Source organism: Culex pipiens, chromosome 1 (assembly GCF_016801865.2).
Source record: "Culex pipiens pallens isolate TS chromosome 1, TS_CPP_V2, whole genome shotgun sequence".
Lineage (NCBI taxonomy): Eukaryota > Metazoa > Arthropoda > Insecta > Diptera > Culicidae > Culex > Culex pipiens.
In genome coordinates, this window is record NC_068937.1 from 14,060,641 (window position 1) to 14,086,036 (window position 25,396).

The 25,396-nt window shown below is 35.6% G+C and overlaps 1 protein-coding gene across 3 annotated transcripts in view; it reads right to left on the minus strand.

Annotated features, from left to right (window-relative positions):
- The window catches only part of LOC120427663 (actin nucleation-promoting factor WASL), a 51,273-nt gene that overhangs the window by 9,884 nt on the left and 15,993 nt on the right, over positions 1–25,396 (minus strand). For all 3 annotated transcript variants that reach the window (XM_039592538.2, XM_039592537.2, XM_039592536.2), the window contains exons 3-9: positions 13,951–14,178; positions 13,735–13,834; positions 10,895–11,008; positions 10,571–10,812; positions 1,777–1,932; positions 1,524–1,721; positions 1,290–1,451 (exon numbers count right to left, since the gene is read on the minus strand). In XM_039592538.2, the coding sequence (XP_039448472.1) occupies positions 1,290–1,451; positions 1,524–1,721; positions 1,777–1,932; positions 10,571–10,812; positions 10,895–11,008; positions 13,735–13,834; positions 13,951–14,178 (1,200 nt within the window). The remainder of the gene's footprint in view (positions 1–1,289; positions 1,452–1,523; positions 1,722–1,776; positions 1,933–10,570; positions 10,813–10,894; positions 11,009–13,734; positions 13,835–13,950; positions 14,179–25,396) is intronic.

Here is a 25,396-nt window from a genome sequence, read left to right on the forward strand (position 1 = left end):
ATCACTACTCTTATTTTCCTCATTAACGCACACTCGACAAAGATTCTTTTGTTTTCTCAGAAAAGGGCAACTGAAAAACGCGTGAGGGGAATTGGGAACCAACCACGTATTACGTCTCGTTTAACTGCGTTGGCAAGTTTTGATTTGCTGCGGCTTTTTTTTTTTTTTTTGCTACACTCTGTAGAGATGATTGTGAATGCGAGAATGAGAGAGATAAAGAGAATGTCACACGGGATTGTGTATACACGAGATAGAGACTGGCAATTCTTGGTGCTGAGAATCTCGCGACGGAAAGAAGGGCAGTGAAAGTTAGGAGGTCAGATTTTGGGCATGATAACAAGGCTATCAAGGCCAATTGAATAAAATATAATATAACTCAAAAATGATGCACTTCTCTTCACAGTGTTTTGATGCAAAAAAGATCAAGCTCGAGCTTGGGCGGTTGGCCTTCAAAAACCAGCTATAAGTCGCATGATAAACAACTTTTGCGAGAAAGAGAAAGGCGATTCTGATGCAAACAAACCAACTTCTGTGTCACTCTGAGGTGTGAATTAGTAGTAAATTTTCTACTTAAAAGCCTTATTGTAGTCGTTAATAATGAAAAGTTCGATATTTTTAATGTTTATTATTTGGAATTTGCAAAAGGATTGAAAAGTTTTATAAACATTCAGTATTTTTTTGAAAAGTTTTATAAACTTTCAGTATTTCTAGGCATGAACCAACGCATAACTATTGATTTTGATGGTTAACGATCTTAAGGAGGTATTAGGCTACGGCGAACAAACAAAGAAACTCGCTCTTCTTGACAGTTTTTCAGTTTGCCTGCTTTGTTCATTTGCCTGCATATTTTTTTTTTTTTTTTTGTAGAAACGTCAGCCTGCATACATTTTGCTTTGTTAATGAGTTTGCCGCAAAAAAGTTTGAGAGTTTGGCAAACTGTCAAACATGAAAAGTTTGTTTGTCATAGTCTAATGCCAACGCTAAATTTTGCAAAGTCACGCTCTTTCTACGCAAGAAGATCCATTTTTTGATAATTTGTTTTTCACTTAGTCCACGGCTCACCGGTTATGCCATTGGGGCGACCACGAGTCCGGTGCCATAATTCCAATCGCTCCAAATTTGCTTTTGTTTTGATTGCGCGCGAGCGCGCGCCTCTTCTCCGGCAATCACACTCCGATATCAGCACATGCCGGCCACATTTTATTAAGTCGCCGCGAATCTATGCCAACAACTTTAACCCCAAAAACTAGTCTTATCAAACAAGCAATCGTAACAACCACTCGACTTACCTTGAGCGTCGTCCCCTTGCGGATGCTGTCCAGCAGTGCGGACCGGTTGTCGTCGACGACCACCGGGATGGCGGGGGCTTGCGCCTTCGGCATCGATCCCATGGGCGGTGGCGGGGGAGGGGCGGCTGCGGCGGCCGACGGTGGAGGTGGCGGTGGTGGGGGCTAAAATGTGTTTTTAGAATTTTTCGATTAGTCAAGAATGAATGGGTGAAGAAGCTTGAAGCAGTGACTCACAGGTCCGGGAATCGGTGCCGCCGGAGCGGGTGGTGCCGGCGATTCCTTGTGCTGCTGCTGCTGCTGGATCGGCGGGGGTCGGGAAGGCGCTTGGTTCACCTTGGGTGGGGTCGTCGCCGGCAGTGGGGGCAGTGTCCGGTTCGGGGGCGGTGGCGGTGGGTTCCGTTGCTGAACGTTTCCGTTGGGCTGTTGGGGGGACTGTAATTGAAGATTAGTACGATGTGACCATGAAACCGACGACGATGGAACCAACCTGTTGGGTCTGTTGCTGCTCGTGGTGGTTCCGGATCGGGACGGGCGGTGGTCTCTGCTTGCGGTTGTTGCCGGACTGTTCCGACTTCATCGTGTCCAACACCTTGTGGTTCTGAATAAAGTCGTAGATGAATTCGCGCGTCTCGCGATCTTTCAGCTGCGTAGGGGAGGGGTGGGGAACGGAACGGGGACAGCGGCAGCGTGAAAACAGATGAGAAGAAACAAGAAAGAAAAAAACGAACGCAACATTATAATTGGTGGTTTGGTTTACTGACGATACGCACTGCACACGGTGCGGCGGCGCATGGACGGACGGAGAGCGTAACCAACTTTTCTCGCCAAAACAAAGTATGTTAACAGGTCCACCACGCGGTGGGCAACATAGATAACGAACCCGCGCTTAGATGGAATGATGCTTGCTTGGAGAGAGAAGCAGGGTGGGCACTCGGGGATTTTTATTTTCACGGTAAAATTTGGTTAGGTTGGTGTGAAAAATAGTGTTTGTGTTGACAAAAGAAAGCCGCTAACGCCTACTAATACTTTATTTTGACTTTACTCTAAATATTAAACAGGGAAATCTCCCACAACTATTTTACTATTTTTTCCGATATTCGCGAGTTGAAAAATGATAGCCATCCATAAATAACGTGGATATTTAATGGAGGGGTGACGATTGTCCACACTCCATACGAAACAAGTTATTTTTTGTATGGAAAATTGCCTACGTGGTTTAGTCCTTCTATAAGGCTGGTATGCTGATCGGAAGGAACGCAAAACTCCATATAAAAAAACGCCCAAGAAACGGTCAAGGAAAGGGTCACGAAAAGATTTTTCTTAAGCGGTACGCAGCTGAAAAGTAAAAGAAACGGAAAAATTGCGTTTGACGTTTCTTCGCGCGGTGCTTGTTTGTAATATGTTTTGATGAAAAAATCAAAGAATTGTAATTTTCATTTTTGATTGCGACTGATAATTAGAAACGTTTTAAATGATTTTGTATTGGATATAATAATATTTAAAATTCCCGCCGAATCTCAAAATGCAGAATATTGAAATTAAAAGGACAGATTTAGTTTTTTGGTCGAAATGGAGTTAAAAAAAAATGTCTTTATAGATGTCGGCCATCGTGTCACCAACTATTTATTGCTATACCAACCAGTAGTCCGTATTACGAGTCCCCTGCGCTGTCCGATAGATCCACACTCGCGGGACCAAAATGAAGTAAATCAGAGTGAAATTAAACTTGAAAATAATCATACAAATATCTATGTTCTTACTAAAAATACAATAATAATCTGAAATTTTGAAATCCAACCAAACAACAAATTCAAAAATATGAAAAAACAAACATTTCAGAAATTTCAAATAACAATTTCTTAAAAAATAATAAAGAAAATTTCAACAAAAATCTGAAATTTGGAAATTAAAAATTAAAGGTATGCAGAATTGAATAATAATTTTAATATTAAAGTTTTTATAAATTCAATAGCTCAAAAATGTTAAAATTCGGAACGAATGAACAAGTCGAAATTTCAAAAGTTCTAAAAAGAAAATATAGAAATTTGTAAAAACAAATTTACGAAAACCTCGAAATTATAGCAATCAAAACCTCTATTTCTTCGAAAATTACAAAAATCTAGAATGAAAATTTAACAATTTAAGAATTTTAGAATTTTAGAATTTAAGAATTTAAGAATTTAAGAATTTAAGCATTTAAGAATTTAAGAATTTAAGAATTTAAGAATTTAAGAATTTAAGAATTTAAGAATTTAAGAATTGAAGAATTGAAGAATTGAAGAATTTAAGAATTTAAGAATTTAAGAATTTAAGAATTTAAGAATTTAAGAATTTAAGAATTCAAGAAAATAAATTAAACATTTGTACTCAATTTGTACCAGCCTTATTTAATAATTTCCAAATATCCTGACTTCCTAATTTCCTAATTTCCTAGTTTTCGAATATCCTTATTTTCTTATATCCTTATTTCCTAATTTCCTAATTTCCTCATTTCCGAATTTCTCAAATTCCTTATTTCCTAATTTCTTAACTTCCTAAACTCCTTATTTCCTAGTTTCCTAATTTCTTAATCTCCTGATTTCCTAATTTCCTAATTTCCTAATTTTCTAATTCCCTAATTTCCTAATTTTCTAATTTCCTTTTTTCCTAATTTCCTAATTTCCTAATTTCCTAATTTCCTAACTTCCTAATTTCCTAACTTCCTAATTTCCTAACTTCCTAACTTCTTGACTTCCTTATTTCGTCGCCATCGTGCTAACTTGTCGTACGTGCATTTTGGGCCAAATTGAGTTAAGAACGCTCACAACAGCTCACAATGCCTCACCTTTTGACCTTCACAGATCCCCAAAATTCGATTTCAATCCTGAGATATTCAACAAAAACCTAAAAAACTCCGTGCATTTTTGTCACTTTACTTATGAAAGTAGTTTCAATCTTGTCGTGCTATCTTGTCACTCCATGAAAATTGATGTAAGTGCGACAAAAGTCCAAAGGGATTTCAGGCCAGAAAAGTCAGGATGCGTTTGTCGCACCTACAAGCTAGACTACCGTAAACATTTGTAATTATAACTCGGGAGTCCAGCAACCAACTTCAACCAAGCTTTGGGACAATGCACAGAATGGTTAGCCAAACAAAACGTGTTTGTTATTGTTTACATTGCGTGCTCTCGTTTTTGAATATTCAAGGTCAAACATTAAAACGCGTTTTTCTCGGAACGTCAAAATGGCGGATGCGACAAGATAGCACGACGACGTCGATTTCCTAGTTTCCTGATATCCTGATTTCCCAATTATTTAACTTCAAAACTTCCTCACTTCCTAAGATCCTAATTTTGTAATTTAATTTCCTAACTTCCTTACTTTCTAATTTCCTAGTCTCTTAATTTCAAAATTTGCTAATATCATAATTTCCAAATTTCCTAATTCCCTGATTTCATAATTACATAATTTTTTAATTTCCTTATTGCATAATTACATATTATTTTAATTATAGTTTTTCTAGTTTTAGAATTTAAGAGTTTCTAATTTTCTGTTTGTTTTAAAGAAATGTTCAATTATTGATTTCTTAATTTTGTTTATAATTGTTGTTAAATGTTTTTGAATAAACATTTTTAATCTATTTAATTTTAACTTTTGAATATTTCTAATTTTTTTATTTTTTCCCCGAAAGAACCTCAAGCGCGCACACCGTCAATCGCGCTCATACCGAACTGTCAACATTTCTTGGGGGGGTCACGAAAAGAACACGCAACATTTCTTGACCGCGTTCCTTCCGACCGTACTATAGGTGGCCTTGAGAAAAACTATTTTTTCACAAAATTTTAATTTTGATAAGAGTATCTCAGCAACCAGCAGTCGTATAAACAATGTCAATTTTTTTAGGAAATTATCCATTTTATCCAAAAATCTCTTTTTTCGAAATAAATGTCTTCGGTACCAGTTTTACACTATCCTAAATGGCAGAATGGTCCGCCTTTACATAGGCGTACCGAAAACCTTACAAAAACTTACAAATTTATGAATCCAGTGTAGTAGGCTGATGCTTTGGGATGTTCCCTTCAATGTTGTATACTTGGTTGATAAAAATTTTCAGCTTAAAACTATTTTTGATGCAATTTAAAAAAATGTGTTTTCGACTACTTTTTCCAGGGTGCGGGGCAGAATGGGCCACCTTAGAAAACAAGCCATTTCGTCTAATACAACGTTGAAGGGTGATAAGAAATGACTTAAGTAACCTTTCCAACATAGTTTCCATGAAGTTTGATAACTTTTATAAAAATATTCACCTAACAAAACAAACATTTTTGAAAATAGTGTAAATATGTCGAAATAAGACACTATTTTTACAAATAAGCGTCAAAACAATTAAAAAATCAACTAATGTTGCACGTGATTTGTGAAGCTACCAGTAGTGAAATAATCCATTTAGTTCAAATTTTTCAACTTATGATTGTTTTTATAAGGCATGAACAGGGTGGTCCATTCTGCCCCCACGTGGATTTTAATTTAACACTTCCACCACCAAGCCTCTAAATGATTTGAAGGTTCCGTTGTTGTTTGCTTACCTTTGTAATGGTTCCTGGTAACATTATAAACATTGAACAAACTTTTTCAAACAATCTAACTTTCGAGAAAGCTTATGTAAGAATCTCGAAATAAACAACATTTGCGTGGGTTTTCAATAAATTTACATGTTTGCTCATAATTCGTAAAATAAAATGAATTCAAACGTCGTTTTCGGTATGGTGATGTTATTTGACGTCCTTTATAAGACCCTTGCCTTACAGTTTGTTTAAATCCATTCTAAAGCCCAAAACCAAGGGTGGCCCATTCTACCCCACTGCCCCTATTAATAATTGCAGTAGATCCGAGATCACCCAAAAGTGTGTTGCAATAATTTAAAGGGACCACCCCTTATGCATTGTCTTTACCACTGAGAGGATTTTGTAAAAGAACCACATTTCACAGAATCTACAGGAGAGTAGGTTGCGTGGACATGCCGTACCAAACGCTTCACTTTATAGCAACTATAAGGCTTTTCCATTGTCAAAAAAAAAATACCGTCATCTGGGGCGAATCGGGCCACATGGGACGAATTGGGACAGCTGTTTTAGCTCTAACTCCTGCAATCCCTATTCAAACTGTATTTCCGATTCGCCTCAAAAGACGGTATTTGTTAAGTTTGTTGATCTCTCGTGTGAAAATATTCTCTAAATTACATAATCATGATGTTTAGTTTAATTTAATTTTAATATTGTTTTTTTTTTATTTTTAGTAGGGTATTTGAAATTTTAAACAAAACTTGATTTGAAAAAATATGTTTAGAGTGTAACAATCCGTTAAGAAACCCCATTCTCAAAATGCAGATTTTTTTTTATAATTTAATAGCTGCAAATTTTTTACTAAGATTTTTTTTTAGAAACTAATGATGCAAAATTGCGTTTTGTGGTCTTAGTGAAAGTACTCTCCGAATTTTTTTATTGTTTGTTGTTTCACAATTGCACAGTGGTCCAGATCGCAAAATTAAGTGGAAAATGGATTTTCCGAAAAATGGTGACGTTTTGGAGCTTTGGTGTCTTCAGAAGAGTTGTTGCAAATGGAAAGGGGCAACTTTTGGTTTGGTTCAAAATTAGGGTGGTTCACGATTAGGGTGATTTTGAAAATCTAACTTTTCAGGAATATTTTTGGGAATTTTTTTGTCTTCTAGAAAGTTGTTGGGCTTGCCAATCCAAGCAACTTTGTCCAAGACACCAAAATTTTATCTCGTAATCTACGCCTTCTATGACCAAATTTATAAAAAGCATCTGAGCAAACCTTCAAAAATCAGTTTTTTGAACGTGGCAATTCAGGGTTAACTTTTAGAGAAAAGTGATATTCGGAGCACTTTTAGAGCTCTACAAAACAAACATTTTCATTTTTTGACATGTCAATTTGGACTTAAGGGTCAAAAGTTACAGCCATTTTAAGGTAAAAAAGATGCAAATTTAAAACTTAAATATCTCAAAATGGCGCAAGCCAAATTTTAAGCACTAGGTTGCATTTGAAAGAAGAGATCTAGCACTACAGACGCTGAAAAAATCTCAGGGGTGTTTTTCTTTAAACTTGAGATATCTTCATTTGAAAAAGTCTAATTTTCAAGGGAAAACCATATGGGACCACCCTAACGAAATTCGAAAATTGTCCAAATATATGTTTTTCCATGTAATTTTGCCCGCTGAATCTGAATCTGCCCTCAGAATTGAGCCAAAATGTCAACAAATCGATTTTTGGTCATATTTTGGGTTTCCATGTAAAATTATCATTTAAACCCAAAATATGACCAAAAATCGATTTGTTGACATTTTGGCTCAATTCTGAGGGCAGATTCAGATTCAGCGGGCAAAATTACATGGAAAAACATATATTTGGACAATTTTCGAATTTCGTTAGGGTGGTCCCATATGGTTTTCCCTTGAAAATTAGACTTTTTCAAATGAAGATATCTCAAGTTTAAAGAAAAACACCCCTGAGATTTTTTCAGCGTTTGTAGTGCTAGATCTCTTCTTTCAAATGCAACCTAGTGCTTAAAATTTGGCTTGCGCCATTTTGAGATATTTAAGTTTTAAATTTGCATCTTTTTTACCTTAAAATGGCTGTAACTTTTGACCCTTAAGTCCAAATTGACATGTCAAAAAATGAAAATGTTTGTTTTGTAGAGCTCTAAAAGTGCTCCGAATATCACTTTTCTCTAAAAGTTAACCCTGAATTGCCACGTTCAAAAAACTGATTTTTGAAGGTTTGCTCAGATGCTTTTTATAAATTTGGTCATAGAAGGCGTAGATTACGAGATAAAATTTTGGTGTCTTCGACAAAGTTGCTTGGATTGGCAAGCCCATCAACTTTCTAGAAGACAAAAAAATTCCCAAAAATATTCCTGAAAAGTTAGATTTTCAAAATCACCCTAATCGTGAACCACCCTAATTTTGAACCAAACCAAAAGTTGCCCCTTTCCATTTGCAACAACTCTTCTGAAGACACCAAAGCTCCAAAACGTCACCATTTTTCGGAAAATCCATTTTCCACTTAATTTTGCGATCTGGACCACTGTGAATTGTTTGTTTTTTGGAATATATATATATAAGATGTGAAACTATCTACTCGTAATTTAAATTCCAATCAGAAATACATTTTTTAAGTATTTAAACTGGATATTGTAAAAATCTCTCATGTTTCTGTTATTATTGTGTTAAAGAAAATTATTAAGGTACATTTTAAATAAATAAAGCATTGACAGGGATAGTTAGTTGTCAAACGATGAGGAAGTTATGGTTTTGTAAATATAAAAAGGTCTTGCATTGGAAAGAAACATTGTCATTAAGTTTTCTCATACATGGTTGTACAAGTATGATTATTTAATTTCTGGAAACAAAGTACATACAAATTTTAGTTTTCAAAAAAACCTACTCATGAAACTCGAATAAATTTTAAATATTTGCATGCTTTAAATTCAACTTTAATTATAATAAAATATGCAACAAATATGTTGTTATTTGCTTTAAATTTGATACTGCACAATTTTAAATATTTATAGAATTTACAACATTTAAAAAAAATAATGCAACTATTTGATTATAGAAAAAACTAAAACAAAATTATTATTTTTTTCCGTTTTCTAGAAAATGACATTTTCAATTTACAGTAGTTATTCGGTAACTGGGCTGAAAACGTAGCCCAGTCACCGAATTCTGTTCGCTAATTGGGCTGAACGAAAAATAACGAGGGGACTACCGATGCATAATATTTGTTTGATGAAATATAAAAATAAAAGTTACTCAAATTTATTTACAATGATTACTTTTCATATTTCCTTAAATGTGACTTGAAATTACATAAAAGTTTGAAAAAAGTTTTTTTATTTGCTGAACATAATTTTTGCATCCATTAACCCCTCGGTGATTTCGGTTTGTTTTGGTTTTTTGACGTATGACTGCTTTTTAACTGGGCTGCGGTCCAGTTATCGAGCGCCCAGTTAAAAAGCAGCCCAGTTTAACAACGCCCAGTTACCGTACAAGTACTGTATTTAGCCTTAAAAAAATATTTATATGAGATTTAGAAAATAAAAGACTTTCTCAGAAACAAAAAAAAAACTTCAGAAAATATCATAAAACTGTTCTTTCCGTGGGTTTTTGATCCCACAAAAAAAATTACTGCTTTAATTTTTGTTTAGGTCATAACACCTTAAAAGAACAAAATTTACAACAGTTAAAAAATTCTTTGTGTGATTTTTTGGTTTTTTTTGTGAACCGCCAGAGATTAAATGAACAACCAACGAAAAAAACAGTCCTATGATATTTTCTGAAGTTTTTTGTTTCTGGGAAAGTCTATTTTTTATAAATCTCATATAAATATTTGTTTAGGCTAAATAAATTGAAGATGTCATTTTCTAGAAAACGGAAAAAATAATAATTTTGTTGTAGTTTTTCTATTTCAAAATAGTTGCAATAAGGCTGGTACAAATATTTTTTAAAGTTTTTGTCACCCCCCCCCCCCCTTCAAAATTGGCCCGAAAAATCAGGGGGCAAAAAAAAAATTTTTACAATAAACTTCAAAATTTCAATGAAAATTCAAGTGCAACCAGCTGAAATCAAATTAAAATACATTCTCCTGCGTTTAAAATCATTTTTAGCATGTATGGGTTTATTAAAAAATGTTAAGATTTTTTGAAAATTTTCGATGCAAAATCTTTTTTTTCGATACAATTTTTGTTTTTGTCAGATCTTAGATTTTTTGAAAACTAATGATTGCAAAACAACTGAACTAGTGTTAAATGCATTTTAAAACACTTTTTTCATTTAAATTTGAAGACTATGGCTTGTTATTTAAATTTTTATATTTTTTTATTTTTTTGCCCCCCCCCCCTTGACCTCGGCCAGGGCCGAGGGACAAAAACTTTTTTAAATATTTGCATCGGCCTAATTGATTTTTCAAAAATGTTGTAAATACTATAAATATTTAAAATTGTGCAGAAACAAAATTTAAAGCAAATAACAACATATTTGTTTCATGTTGCATATAACATAGCTTATCAAATTGTGGAATAAGCAAAATTACACTTATAAAGATGTAATTTTTACACATTGATAAATATAATTAAACACATTATTTCTGACAAAAAAAACTGTCAAAATCCCTAGATGTAATATCGTCAAGATTTTTTCTACAGGTTAGGAAAAATCAGGAGTGAACCAAACAGTGTATTCCGTTCACTTCAGCAGTGTCACAAAATGACACTTTCTACTCACATGCTGATCCCGCACACCCGCCTTCTCCAGGAACGGCTTCAGCGTGTCCTCCTCGCCGCTCAGATCGAACCCGCTGGTAGGACTCCACCCAACATGCGTCACGTGCTTAAAGTTCGACGGCATCCCAATGTCCTCCTTGCGCAGCCTGCCCTTGGCCTTATTCTTGGTGGGCCGCTGGTGGGGCGTCATCGCCGCTGCCGCCGCCGGTTGCTGCGGGAAAGCGGCCGCCGTCGGGGCACCAACTAATGAAGAAATCGTTCAAAGAAAGGGAAATGTTAGTGGGATTTTCTTTTTTTTTCGAATTTTGGGGAAGTTTGTACTTACAGGAAGGCTTGTGCCGCAGAGTGACAGTATTGTCAAAGGCATTATTTTGGTTCGACACTGGTGGGGGTCGCGCCGGCGGTGGATCCTTCCTGGTACTGTTCCGTTTGATGCGATCTGTAAAAAAAAACACAAAAATATAAATCTTCTCGAAATTCAAAATATTGACTAATACTAATCAAAACTAGACTAATTCAGTAAAAATTTGAATTTATTGATCAAGATTTTTATTATTTTCAGCTTAAGTAATATTTCACAACACTAGTTTGGATTGTTGTCCAACATAACAAGCTTGTCTCACTGCTTGCTTTTTTATATGTTTCAACTTTATTCCAACTAAAGAAACTTGTCTCATTGCTTTCATGTTTCAATAGCTGTCCAATATGACAAGCTTGTCTCATTGCTTTCTTGTTTCAATAGCTGTTCAATATGACAAGCTTGTCTCATTGCTTTCTTGTTTTACAAGCTGTCTAATATGACAAGCTTGTCTCATTGCTTTTTTGTTTCAATAGCTGTCCAATATGACAAGCTTGTCTCATTGCTTTCTTTTTCTAATGTCTGTCCAATATGACAAGCTTGTCTCATTGCTTTCTTGTTTCACAAGCTGTCTAATATGACAAGGTTGTCTCATTGCTTTCTTGTTTCAATAGCTGTCCAATATGACAAGCTTGTTTCATTGCTTTCTTGTTTCAATTGCTGTCCAATATGACAAACTTGTCTCATAGCTTTCTTATTCCAATAGCTGTCCAATATGACAAGCTTGTCTCATAGCCTTATTTTTCTAATAGCTGTCCAATATGACAAGCTTGTCTCATTACTTTCTTGTTTCAATAGCTGTTCAATATGACAAGCTTGTCTCATTGCTGTCTTGTTACAATAGCTGTCCAATATGACAAGTTTGTCTCATTGCTTTCTTTTTTCAATGTCTGTCCAATATGACAAGCTTGTCTCACTGCTTTCTTGTTTCAATAGCTGTCCAATATGACAAGCTTGTCTCACTGCTTTCTTGTTTCAATGTCTATCCAATATAACATGCTTGTCTCATTGCTTCCTTTTTCTAATGTCTGTCCAAAATGACAAGCTTGTCTCACTGCTTTCTTGTTTCAATAGCTGTCCAATATGACAAGCTTGTCTCATTGCTTTCTTGTTTCAATGTCTGTCCAATATAACATGCTTGTCTCATTGCTTCGTTTTTCTAATGTCTGTCCAATATGACAAGCTTGTCTCATTGCTTCCTTTTTCCAATAGCTGTCAAATATGACAAGTTGTCTCATAGCCTTATTTTTCCAATAGCTGTCCAAAATGACAAGCTTGTCTCATTGCTTTCTTTTTCCAATATCTGTTTAATATAATATGCTTGTCTCATTGCTTCATTTTTCCAATGTCTGTCCAATATAACATGCTTGTCTCATTGCTTCCTTTTCCCAATGTCTGTCTGAAATGACAAGCTTGTCTCATTGCTTTCTTTTTCCAATAGCTGTCCAATATGACAAGCTTGTCTCATTGCTTTCTTGTTTCAATGTCTGTCCAATATAACATGCTTGTCTCATTGCTTCCTTTTTCTAATGTCTGTCCAATATGACAAGCTTGTCTCATTGTTTCTTTTTCCAATAGCTGTCCAATATGACAAGCTCGTCTCATTGCTTTCTTTTTCCAATAGCTGTCCAATATGACAAGCTTGTCTCATTGCTTCCTTGTTTCAATAGCTGTCCAATATGACAAGCTTGTCTCATTGCTTGCTTGTTTCAATGTCTGTCCAATATAACATGCTTGTCTCATTGATTTCTTATTTGAATAGCTGTCCAATATGACAAGCTTGTCTCATTGCTTTCTTGTTTCAATAGCTGTCCAAAATGACAAGCTTGTCTCATTGATTTCTTATTTCAATAGCTGTCCAATATGACAAGCTTGTCTCATTGCTTTCTTGTTTCAATATCTGTCCAATATGACAAGCTTGTCTCACTGCTTGTTATTTTTTAGTTGATCCCAATTAGATGAGCTTGTCTAACTGATTCGAATTCATGTGCAACATGACTAGCTTGTCTCACTGTTAACTAATTTCTATATTGTTTTAGCAGAAGTCGTATTGACCAAATCTGTCTCAACATTTTATGGTTTCAATTGTTGTCCAACGTATCAAGCTTGTCTCAATATATCTTTTTTTAAATGTTTTAAGCCCAATGAAACAAGCGTGTCTCAGTTTCTAAGACAAGATTGGACCTTTTTCCAAAAAAAAAACAAGTGTGTTTTATTGCATTGATTTGTTTCAATTGCTGTCCAACAAATCAATGCTGCCTTCCTATTTGCTAACTTTTTTTTTCAAACTCATGTCCAAGTGACTAAGTTTGTCTCACTGCAAACTTTTGTTCAATGTTGTTTCAAATAAAGCTCAGCTTCTGAGACAAGATAAAACACTTCTTTCTTATTTCGATTGCTGTCCAACAGGTCAAGGTTGTCTCATTCAGACAAGCTTGTTCTCTACAGCTCCAAATTATTTACAAAAAGCAAATGTCTACATCCGGAAATCAAAAATCGCATCAATCTTTACAGCAAACCTTCGCCAACTTGTGGCACCTCATTTTGCCTTTATCTTATCTTATCGTTTTGTTTCAGCGACTTTGAAATCCACTCGCAGGTATAAGCAGTGTGTTATCAGTCATTCGACCACACAGGTTATAATTAGCGAGTAGATTTCGCTTAGAATCCAAGGAAAAGCCCCTCGTGAAATCGATAAGAAGATAAGATTAGCTGGCGGTGATTTTTTTTGCGAAATTATCTGTTGGCAAACCTTAAACCCAACCTAACCTCTATAAGCTAAACTTAACCTCAAAATCGCAACTCACCATCTCTTCGCCGGTTTCGGTTGTGCAGCGTGCTCGTGGTGGTGTTCATAAACGCCGTAGCTTCGTCCTCCATCGCAAAGTTGAACGCCACGATGCCCTCCTGATGAAAAAGCAAAAACAAAAAAAAATGATTTAGTTTCAAAAACGGCCGCCCTAGCGGCGCGTAGCGCCACCGAGCGCGCAGCTGTCACTTTTGCACGCTAAAGTAATACTAACCGCCCCCTCGAACACGATCAGGAACGGGCGCGGCTTGGTGACGTCGAGCTTCTCGTACAGCTCCTGCTCCCAGACCTGGCGGTTCGTCTTGAGGCAGTACAGCCGGAAGTAGTACGACTTGCGGATGTTGTCCTTGACGAAGCAGAGCGCGCCGGTCCACTTTTTGACCCAGGAAGCGTGCGCCGGCGATTGCGTCAGGTACAGCTGGACCACGGCCGTGCATTGGGTCTGATATCGAGTCGTAGAGATCAGAGTAGGCCGGCGAGAAGATGCATGGAAATGTTGAAGAGAGAAAAAAACAAAGAGGAAACAGTCAATTGCGTTTGTTGGTTGGGGGGGTTGATGTTATTATTGTTATTATTATTTGTTGCGGAGCACTATTTTTGCGCGAGATGAAAGTGAAACTGGAGCACAGAGGCAATAATGGTTGCGGATAGCGTTTGTCTAAGCGCAATGGGGGCACTCAGAGTGCAAATTTTGATTATTCCGAGGGGACACGTGGAGTTGAGTAATATGAATTTAAAACATGAAATATTTATTTGCACAATTTTGGAAAAGCATTCCTCTTATTCTCTACGGTGATGCAATATCTAAAGTAAAATTCGCAAAGAAAACAAAAAAGCAAAAGTTTTTTGACAGGCGACTTCTAGCTGGTTCTTTTTACTGACCGCCCGATATTTCAGCCAACATATACCACAGGACTGTGACAGCTCGAGCTCGATTGTTTGCATCAGAACACTGTGACGAGAAGTTCGTCATTTTTGGGTAAAATATTTTTTTCACTGGGCCTTCTAGGCTTAGAAAATGTGATGGTTTGAATTTTGAAAAAAATATTAGTTATGTTGCATCAAAATTAATATTTTTAAATTTAAATTTTTGTATGCCAGCGAAACAAAACTGTTGAGCTTTAACACAGCAGATTAACCCTTTACAACCCAACCCCGCCTTTAGACGGGCTTCTATTTAAAAAAAATCGCCAAAAATCAATTTTTCAACCAATTTTTGATCTTTAAAAAGCATTGGAACTCTTATAATTTTAGAAAATTTAAGTGTTGGAAGTTCAACTTGTTTTTACAAATGTCAGTTTTGGTCAACTTTGGCTGCAGAAAATGTGAATAATAAGCAAAAAAATGAAAAAGTGACTGTAAAAACTTTTTTTTTAATTAGATAGGCAAAATGTAATGATAGGAGGTGGTAGAATAGCCCAAATAGGTACTACAAAAAAAAACAAACATAAACTAAACAAAATAAATGCAAATTAAAATACTAACAATGAAGAAAGAAAAACATAAAACAAGATTTTGCCGTTATGCAATGTTGGGCTTGAATTTAATTAAAATTTCAGCATTTCTGAGTTGGTTGCTATTTTTGAGAAGCTAAGAAATATTTTTCCACACTCAAAAAAATGAGTTCGCGTAAACGTGATCAGAGTTCATGTCAACGGGAACCAGGAAGAAAACTGTTCACTTTTATGGTGCAATGCACTATAAAAGTTGAACAGTTTTCTTCCTGGTTCCCGTTGGCATGAACTCTGTTCACGTTTACGCGAACTCATTTTTTTGAGTGCAGCTTATTATTATTGTAGTGGCTGTATCTCTACAACTAAATGTCAAATCTAGAGTTTTTTTTAATAGGTCCTATTAACAAAGAAAACACAATAGCTCATAGGACCTTTAAAAAAACACTATTTTCAATTTTTTCAAGACGAATTTATAGAAGCTTCGAAAAAAAAGAATAAGTTGGATTTTTTTCTCTTTGTGATGTAATTTCACACAAATCAACGTGTAAAAAAAATACATAAAACTGATATCTCAGCTCCCTCCGTGTACGCACGAGAGCATGCAGCTAGTGCTCAGTGCTCCATAGTTTTTTCGATTTTTTTCGCCGTAATTGATTGTGGTTACCCGCGAGTTTGCTTCTCCAGCATGCCAAAGGCCGGCCGTGGCCGTGGCAGTTCGAGTGCGGCCTCGAAAAACCCGCGAAGTTCGTCTACCGGCCGTGTGCAAAAAGGTAAACAAACCAACGCCGTGTCGGCCGCCATCGCGCAGGGGAGCGTCAGCGCTGAAGGCATCGACAAAAAGTTACTACATCCCGGATATGTCCCAAGATCACCAGTGCGAACCCGTTCCGGTACTTCCGGTGCCACGACCAGTGGCACATCAACATCCGCCAACATCCCCATCAGGAACGAGTTCCAGATGCTGAGCGACGACGAAGAAAATAACAACTCTGACGGTAGCAGCACTACCGACGACGACGACGACGATGATGGTCGTGCACGGAAAAAAGTGCCGACGTCAAAAAAGAACAACTCTCCAGCGGAACGTAGACCACCTCCAATTTTTGTTTTGGACACGTTAGCGGACGATGTTGACGAGTTGCTGGAAGGCCTCGGATATTGTCTGAAAATCGGTAAGTCGGCAGTGCAAGTGATCACACTGACCAAAAAGAATTTCGACCTGGTGTTTGAAGAATTGAAGCGTAGCAACTTCAACTTCTACACATTCAACCCCGAGAAGCCCCCTGTTAAGGTCGTCTTGCAGGGTTATCAAGACCGTCCGGTCTCCGACCTGAAGGGTCACCTCTCGGACGCCGGAATAAAACCGCGGGAGATTAAAGTGCTCTCGCGAAAGACAACAGTCACGGGTGTGCACACACTGTACCTGTTGTACTTCGACCGCGGCACCGTCAAGCTCCAAGACCTGCGGCGGACTAAGACGTTGGACGGTTTTTGGGTAAACTGGCGGTTTTACACCAAGAACCCGACGGACGTAGCGCAATGCCACCGTTGCCAGAAATTCGGCCACGGCTCACGGAACTGCAACCTCCGGCCCCGCTGCGTGAAGTGCGGTGAGTCACACCTCTCGGAGGCGTGCGCACTGCCACGAAAGGCGGACTTGGGGGACAAGGCAGAACAAACCAAGCCGCGCGTAAAGTGCGCGAACTGTGACGGCAACCATACCGGCAATTACCGCGGATGCGTCGCGCGCAAGGCCTACCTCGAGGAGCAGGAAAAAAGGAAGAAGAAAGCGTCCCACTCTCCTCAGCGAAGTACGAGCGCAGCCGTTCCTGCAGCTGGACAGCGTACGGTTCCAGCGGAAAACTCAGCGTTCCCTCCTGGTTGGGGGCGTTCGTTCGCCAGCGTGGTCGCTGCCGGTAGCGGCAGTACGGCCCAGCAAGAAGTCACCGGGGAAGATCTCTTCACCCTGCCGGAGTTCTTTGCTCTCGCGGGGGAGATGATGACGCGGTTTCGGAGCTGCCGGAACAAGGCAGAACAATTCCTGGCCCTTGGGGAACTGATGATCAAACACATCTACAAAGGATAAATTACCTGTGATCTAGATATAAGCTTTCTCTTCCTCTATCCCCTTTCCTTTGCAATTTCTGTAAGTTTTTTTTTTGTAGTTTTTTCTTACTCTTGCTAGTGCCTTAGTTAAAGAAATAATTGTTCCTAAATGGATTATGATGCAACACACAGCTGTAAGGAACTCCAAAACTCTGTTATGCACTTCAAAATAACTCATTGTATCTTGATTATTCACCAATAAAACCGAATTGAATTGAATTGAATTGAATTGAATAAAACTGATAAAAATCACATTGGCGAGGTATATGTTTCTATGATGTTTGATTTTTAAATTTGAGATTCGATAAAATTACATAAAATAAGGGCAAACTTACATTCACATTTAAATATCTTTTTAAGAAAATAACATTAACCTACTTAGGCCGTTGCATTTTTTTTTCAGGCTATTTATACATGCAATTCCAAATCCACACATTTTTTTACTGTTTAATCCAATTATTTGACTGTCACAAATTTGCAAAATATTAACGAATTCATAAAACAAATAAAATTCAAATGTGTGAAACTTGAAAAAAAATGCATTATTGCATTATTAAACATTATACAATGTATTTTGAATACACAGCAAAAAAAAATGGAATATTGGAATGTTGAAAATTTGGTAGGTTGAATATTACCTCTTTTTTGAGTAATATCACATAAAAATTGTGTAAAAATGTGAACTTGATGAATATTCACCAGAGGCTGATGAAAATTCATCATTTTCTGATGTAATATTACACAATTTTTTTTTACCCAAAATCTGTCACCATTTCCTGATGAATATTACCATAATATTTTGTGTGTAGTTTCAGTGAAATATAAAATTTTCAGCATTTATTTTTTCAAACTTATTTTGAGCTTTGAAATTCGAAACACAAAATTGCATCAGCCGTACATATAAGTTAGAGGTTATAAAATGCAAAAATATTAAATGATGCAATCTAAGTAAAAATTAGGGGGCCAAAAATTACTGACTGAAATTGAAAAAAATATCGAAAAACTTGGTTAATCTCGATTGTAAACTATTCAGAACAAATTGTTAAACAATTATTGAAGCATTTTCAATAAAATAAAGACTTTTTAATCTTTAAAATTGAATATGGGATCACAGATCAGTACAAAACGTATACATTTAGTTTAAGGGGTTACATACATCTAAATCAGCAAAAATGTCAGAGGTTGGTTTGAGCACACAATAAAACTTTTTTTTTAAATCTGTTTTCAGGGCAATAAAATATACATTTTCATCTATTATCAAAACAAATTTGAAGAAATTTGGTTGTATCATTGCCGAGATATTGCCATGTGAAGTTTCAAAAAACGGGTGCCACGATATCGCAACACTACCTTGACCAAATCGGCTCAAAATTTTGATGAAGACTCGTTGAACAAGTCCTGTGTGCATGACGAAAGCCGATCTTCAAAAAAAAAAATTTTAAAAAAAGATAAAAATATTTTTGTGTTTTTCATATAAAAAATCGTCAGTTTTTGATTTTTGTATTTTTTTAGAATGCAAAATTTCAAAATCGGGCTTCGTCATGCACACGGGATATGTCTTGGGAGTCTTCACCACAAATTTCAGCCAATTGAGTCCATCCAATCTCGAGATATCGTGGCACCCGTACATCAACTCGGTGTTTCAAGAAAAACGCTCGCAAATTTGACAGTTCGCTTTGCGCATGGCAAAATTTCTAGCTTAAATCATCTGTTACTCACTTTGATCATGAAATATGTCCATGAAACTTTCAGGAGTGATTGAAAATCATCTTTTAAGTTAATTTAATAAATTTTCTGTAATATGAAATTTTGTGATTTTCTACATGTATGTAAGAGATATTTTCGTAAATTTCTTGATATTCAGCAATTTATTAACAGTAGCATAACTGCAAATATTTACATAGCATTTTGTTATACTTATTGTTTCCAAATTTCGGAAAACAGGCTTTAAACCTGGAAAAATTGCCACGCCCTCGACCTTGACCAAATCCGAGGGACAAAAACGTAAAACAAATTTCGTACCTGCCTAAACAAATATTTTTCTACAAAATATGGATTCAATTTATTGTATTGAAAATACCTAGAAATTGAAAGAAGAAGATAATCTTATTTCAATTTTATTTGAATTCCATTAAAAAAAAATTAAAATTTCTTGTTAAGAGCGAGTCCACGAGCAAAGCATACCCATCTCGCATCGACCTCACCAATCTGCCTGAAATTTTCAGGGGTTGTTTGTACATACAAAACTAGCATCTGGCCAAAATATGAGCACTCTAGGTCAACGGGAAGTGGGGCAAATCGGGACACAAATTTCGAAGGCTCAAAATAGTAAAAAATCTTGAAAAGGCTATAACTTAGGCAAAATTCAATTTATTTTCAAAATTCAAAATGCATCTAAAAGGGCTTGAAAAATGCAACAAAATGCAGGGTAGAGCGTCCCAATTGGTTAAATCTAAAGGGAGTTATTGGCATTTTAGTGAAAAAAATAGCATAATTTTCAAACTCAAATAAAAAAGTGTTCCATCCAGATATCAACTCGGTTCGACCTGCAGCTTGTAGGGGACATCTGGGACTACCATCTGAGACTGAGAACGCTTTGGGTAAGGCAGTTTAACATATTAAATAGACACTTTTACTTTTAGTGAATTTTTTGGCTGTAAATTTTTGCTTGGGGGACCCCTTAGATCTCATTTCCTGGTGATAATTTTATCTTTTTCGTGTTCCTGAGACAATTTCACAATAGAAACATGCATAGAAATGTTTATTTTGATCCATTTTAACCCTTTAAAAAATAAAACTTAAAAAAAATCTTCGATTCACATTTATAGAAAATCAAGTTCGTTTCCAAGGATACTAGATGACACCAGAAAAAAGCAGCTTCTTGATTTTTTTTAACTTTCATTTTTTAAAGGGTTGAAATGGATCAAAATAAACGTTTCTATGCATGTTTCTATTGTGAAATTGTCTCAGGAACACGAATATGATAAAATTATCACAAAACAATGGGATCTAAGGGGTCCCCAAGCAAAAATTTACAGCCAAAAAAATCACTAAAAGTAAAAGTGTCTATTTAATATGTTAAACTGCCTTACCCAAAGCGTTCTCAGTCTCAGATGGTAGTCCCAGATGTCCCCTACAAGCTGCAGGTCGAACCGAGTTGATATCTGGATGGAACACTTTTTTATTTGAGTTTGAAAATTATGCTAATTTTTCACTAAAATGCCAATAACTCCCTTTAGATTTAACCAATTGGGACGCTTTACCCTGCATTTTGTTGCATTTTTTAAGCCCTTTTAGATGCATTTTGAATTTTGAAAATAAATTGAATTTTGTCTAAGTTATAGCTTTTTAAATATTTTTGACGTTTTTGAACCTTCAAACTTTGTGTCCCGATTGGCCCCACTTCCCGTTGACCTAGAGTGCTCATATTTTGGCCAGATGCTAGTTTTATATGTACAAACAACCTATGAAAATTTCAGCCAGATTGGTGAGGTCCAAACGACGTCCCATACAAAGGGGTATGCCCTGTTCGTGGACTCGCTCTTAAATGCTTCATTACCATTACATATTTTATTTTACAAAAAAAAAAACTAAAAAATTTCAACTATCAAACTCATTCAGGTTTACGGAATCAAATATTATTAGTTTTTATAAAGCAATAAATGCTTTACATATAATTTATTGTTTTTAACACACTAATCCTAGCAAAAAAAAACAACATTGCAATCGATTTCTGCGGTCGATTCCGCGAGTGTGTACAACTGACCCAGTCCGGTTACTGACCCAAAGCAGGAAGTTCCATTTTTTATTCGCCTTCCCCAGCCCCCAGAGTTCCTCCCAGTCACACCAGAAACCCACTCACATGAGATCGCCGATAGATACCTGCTCACCGATTCGATGGCAAATAGATTTGCCAGATATCTCGCCATTTCCATCGGTGGTTGCATCTTTGGCGAACGAAAATGTTAAAAGAAGCAGAAATGAGAAAAAAAAAAATGAGGAAAACCGACCAACACTTCCAGAAAAGCAGCAGCAGCAAATTGAATAATAATGATGCTGGTTTATAATCGATGTTACATGCACGGGGACTCTTGGTAGTCAGGTTGGAAAAATGTGGTTTTGCAACCAAAGTTTTGTTTGAAACTGAAACTTCAAAATTAAGCAGTGATTTTCCATCAATTCTATCCATCTCTAAAGTGAACCGTTTTTCTTCCGGACCCACCACCACGATAATCTAACAAATTTAATTAAACTTCAGAAACTAAACCACAAAGCCGGAACAAAATCAACCAAGTAGGCATTGATTGCTTTCTTTGCCTATCAAAGGTTTAAAGAAGAGGATAAAACTGAACGTTTCAAATAAACGATGAAACGATTCAATTAATTGCTCGAGTCGTACAAAATCAGAATTTTAATTACAACTGTTTTGTTTTGAAATTAAGGCACAATTTGACGCAACGATAAGACAGCCCTATTACGTCAAAACTTTTCGTGTCGAGTCCAAAAACGAGCACTTTTCTTATGAATTTTTAATTCTGTGTTTGCACAAACTGAAAGGTGTTTCAATTAATTCAGTGCACTACAGGGAGGGGAGTCACTTTAAAATGCAACACACTGTTTTGACCAGCAAGGTATCAAGATAACGACAGATTGCAGAAATTGTTTTCGCGTGGATGTTATCACACAACGAATTTTAATTTCTTTGATTACATTGAAAAGAAAATTGGTGGAATTTGTTTTTTAGTTCGATCATTTCTGAAATAAGTAACTGTTAAAAAAAAATGTTTAATGTTTCATTTGTGTAATTGAAATGATCAAAATACGTATTTTTGATTGCTTTAAGGTGAAACGGGACGCCAGTTTTTGGACGACTTCTGTTCGACTTAAATCAATTTCTGAGCTCGACAAAATGCTTGCTATACTTATATGTAACGTCTGCAACAGACTGAAATTGATTATGTGATTGTCAATATGGCGCTGTAGTGCATTTTTTTTTTATTAAAAAAAACATTCAAAATGGTTCTTTTGAGCATACAAATTTAGTGAAAAAGGAAAAAGTTAAAAAAAAATAAGAAATAGAGAAATACTCAAAAATCCCAATAAAATACACAAAGCACCCACTCATAAACCACGGAAGATCAAAGCAACCACTTTTTCATTCGGAAGATGAGCGTTTAATTGTCGGAATTCGAACGAAAAAAAAAACGGCTAGATAAGTAAACGCACAATAATTTGCTAAATGACTTCACATACGAAATAAAAAAGCCATTTCACAACAAACAAAAAAGCGCAGACGGAATTATTCCACTGTCTCAACGTGTGTGTGTGTTTGTGAGTTGTTTTGATGGCGGGACGATAATAGCGATAAAAAAAGCAGAGCCATTTTTCAATAGAGGGGGAGGGAGGGAGATGAAAGAGCCGACTAGGGTATTCCAGTAAATGTCATGAATATTAGTAAGTTAGGAAGATTTAGATAATCATACTTAAGAAATATGAGAGAGTAATTGGGTGGTGAATTGTATGTTTTAAATGATATAATATCGGTATTGGTAGGGGTAGTATAGTTGTTGGTTTTTTGGTGTTAAACGGTTAGTATGGTGTTTGTATAGATTTGTATAATGAGGTAGTGAGGGAATTTGGTTTTAATTTTTGGGTTGTGGTTTTTGTATGATATTGTTTATTTAAAGGGTTGTTTGGGAGTTGTGATAATTATTTTATGTATTGTTTGTTTGGTTTATGTGGGGGAATTAGATTATGTGAGGTGAAGACAGGGGTTATTAGTCTAATTGTTAGGTTATATAATTGGACGAGAGGATTATGTAGTATTGTCAAAGTATGAGTGACAGTGTGTTGAGAAATAGAGGGGGAGGGTGGATACATGTGATGAGTATTAATATCTGGATAATCTTATCAAGTGGGGGATATTTTTACTCATCAGGGGATTGTAAGTTGGGTAAAAAGTGTATCTATTGCTGAGTGATATAATTTGGTACATTGACACGTTTCTACAAATATTTGAGGATGGAGCTATCTTCAGCTTGGTGTGGTGTTGGGTATATAGGTTGATTGTGGCTAGCGATTATTGAGATAGGGTAATCGATCTCTGTTGAAGTATGTTCTAATTTGAACTACTGAAAAACATGGATATCTGACAACTCCGTTTGGTGCTATGAGCACTTAAGTGAAAAACACCATTTAAATTTTTTTCAAAAATTACTCACTCATGAATACTTCAAGATCTGGCAACCTTGTCGTGAAATATCACATTTTTGGAAGAGATATCAATGCTCGATTAAACAAATATGAAAATAAATCTTCCTCAATTTCGAAGAACTGGCAACCCTGTCGTGAAATATCGCCAATTCAGTTAAGTAAATTTTGAAGATCGAATGTTGTAAATTTGTACGAAAATTGTATTTGAAATGAAATATTTTAATATGACTAAATGTTGCCAATCTGGGAGCACTGTCATAAAATATCAACTATCAATTTTTCTAATAACAAAATGTACTCTTCAAGTACGTTTGAATGCACCTGTCAATGAGTTGAAACAAAACACAAAATGACCAGAAAAAAAACCCCAAAACAGATATAAAAAAACACATGTGCATAACACCCAGAGCCGTACCTTGGGTCCACGGCGCCCTTGGCGAAGCATCAATTTGGCGCCCCTCCCAAATTTACAAGCATTTTGATAAATTGATATTATTTTTTAATGATTGCTTCAATATGAGTTTTGATTTTATAATTGCAATTGGAGACCTTAATATGGTCAAATTCATAAACACAGTTATTTTATTTTTTTATTTTTCAGATAATATGAGATAGGTTGAATTGAAATTTTATTATAGGAGTTAAGTTGGCTGAATATTTTCTCAGATTTCATAAAATCGATAATGATAGTCGGTTTTAAAATTTATTTTTCAGATAAATGCACAGAATTAAATGCTCAATAATGATAAATTTAGCTATAACTTGTTAGCAAATTTTATATTTCTAAGCCTGCATAATTTGATCTGATCTAGTATTTGATTGTATGATTTAGCTTTGGATTTTATTTTTCTAATTACAACGAAAAAAGAAAAAAATCCTTCTTCAAAATTGAAAAAAAATAATAACTCGATGCCCGTGTGCTATCTTGTTCTATCTAGATAGGAATCCCAGCAAGCTTAGTTCATCGAAGTATAAAATTTCGTCAAAATCAATTTAGGCCTTTGCAAATATTTTTTGAAGTTTATGTCCCTCGACTCTGACCAAAAAAATAAAAAAAGTTAAAAAATTGAAATTACAGGCCACGGTTCCAACATTTGAATAAAAAAAAAGTGTTTTAAAATGCATTATACACCTGTCCAGTTGTTTTGCAATCATAAGTTTCCAAAATTTCTAAGGATTGACGAGTAATTTGCCCGTATTTCATAATTTTATTTTTTAAATTATGTTTTGCATTAATATTTATTTTCATCAGTATTCATTGATTAATTTTTAATTCGTAAAATTAAATTTTATATTCCAGAAAAATATTTTTTGCGCAAAACTATACAAATGTTTTTAAACCTTGATATTTTTTTTTTGTTTTTACATTTGCCGTGGTTAAAGCGCCACAACTCGCTCTGAACAAATAATGTTGGTCTTATCGGTGAAAATTTACAGCAGTTTTCCACATTCAAAACTCTAGCATTTTGAAAAAGAGTATGTAAATTTCTATGCACGAAGTTGATTAAAAAATGGGAAATCGAGCCGAAAATATTTCAAAGGGCATTTTTTTTACTCGAGAACGTAAAAATTTCAAAAGAAAGGTATATATTTTAATGTTAAAATAATTCCTATTTAAAAGAAGCTCAAAATATGACCATATTTTTCACAATTTGGCTGATTGTGATCCACAGCCAAATTAACGTGAAAATAACGTATAGTTGGACATTTTTTTAGTCTGGAAGGTATGACTTAAACTTCATTATACAACGGTCCAAACTTTAACGTGTATTTATTTTGAGAAGCTCTACTAGAACTCCTTTAACTTTCTGCCACTTGAGCGCCCCTTCTTTGATGAAAAAATAAATTTAGCATTAAGTATGAATTTTCAAAAAAAAACACTTCGGT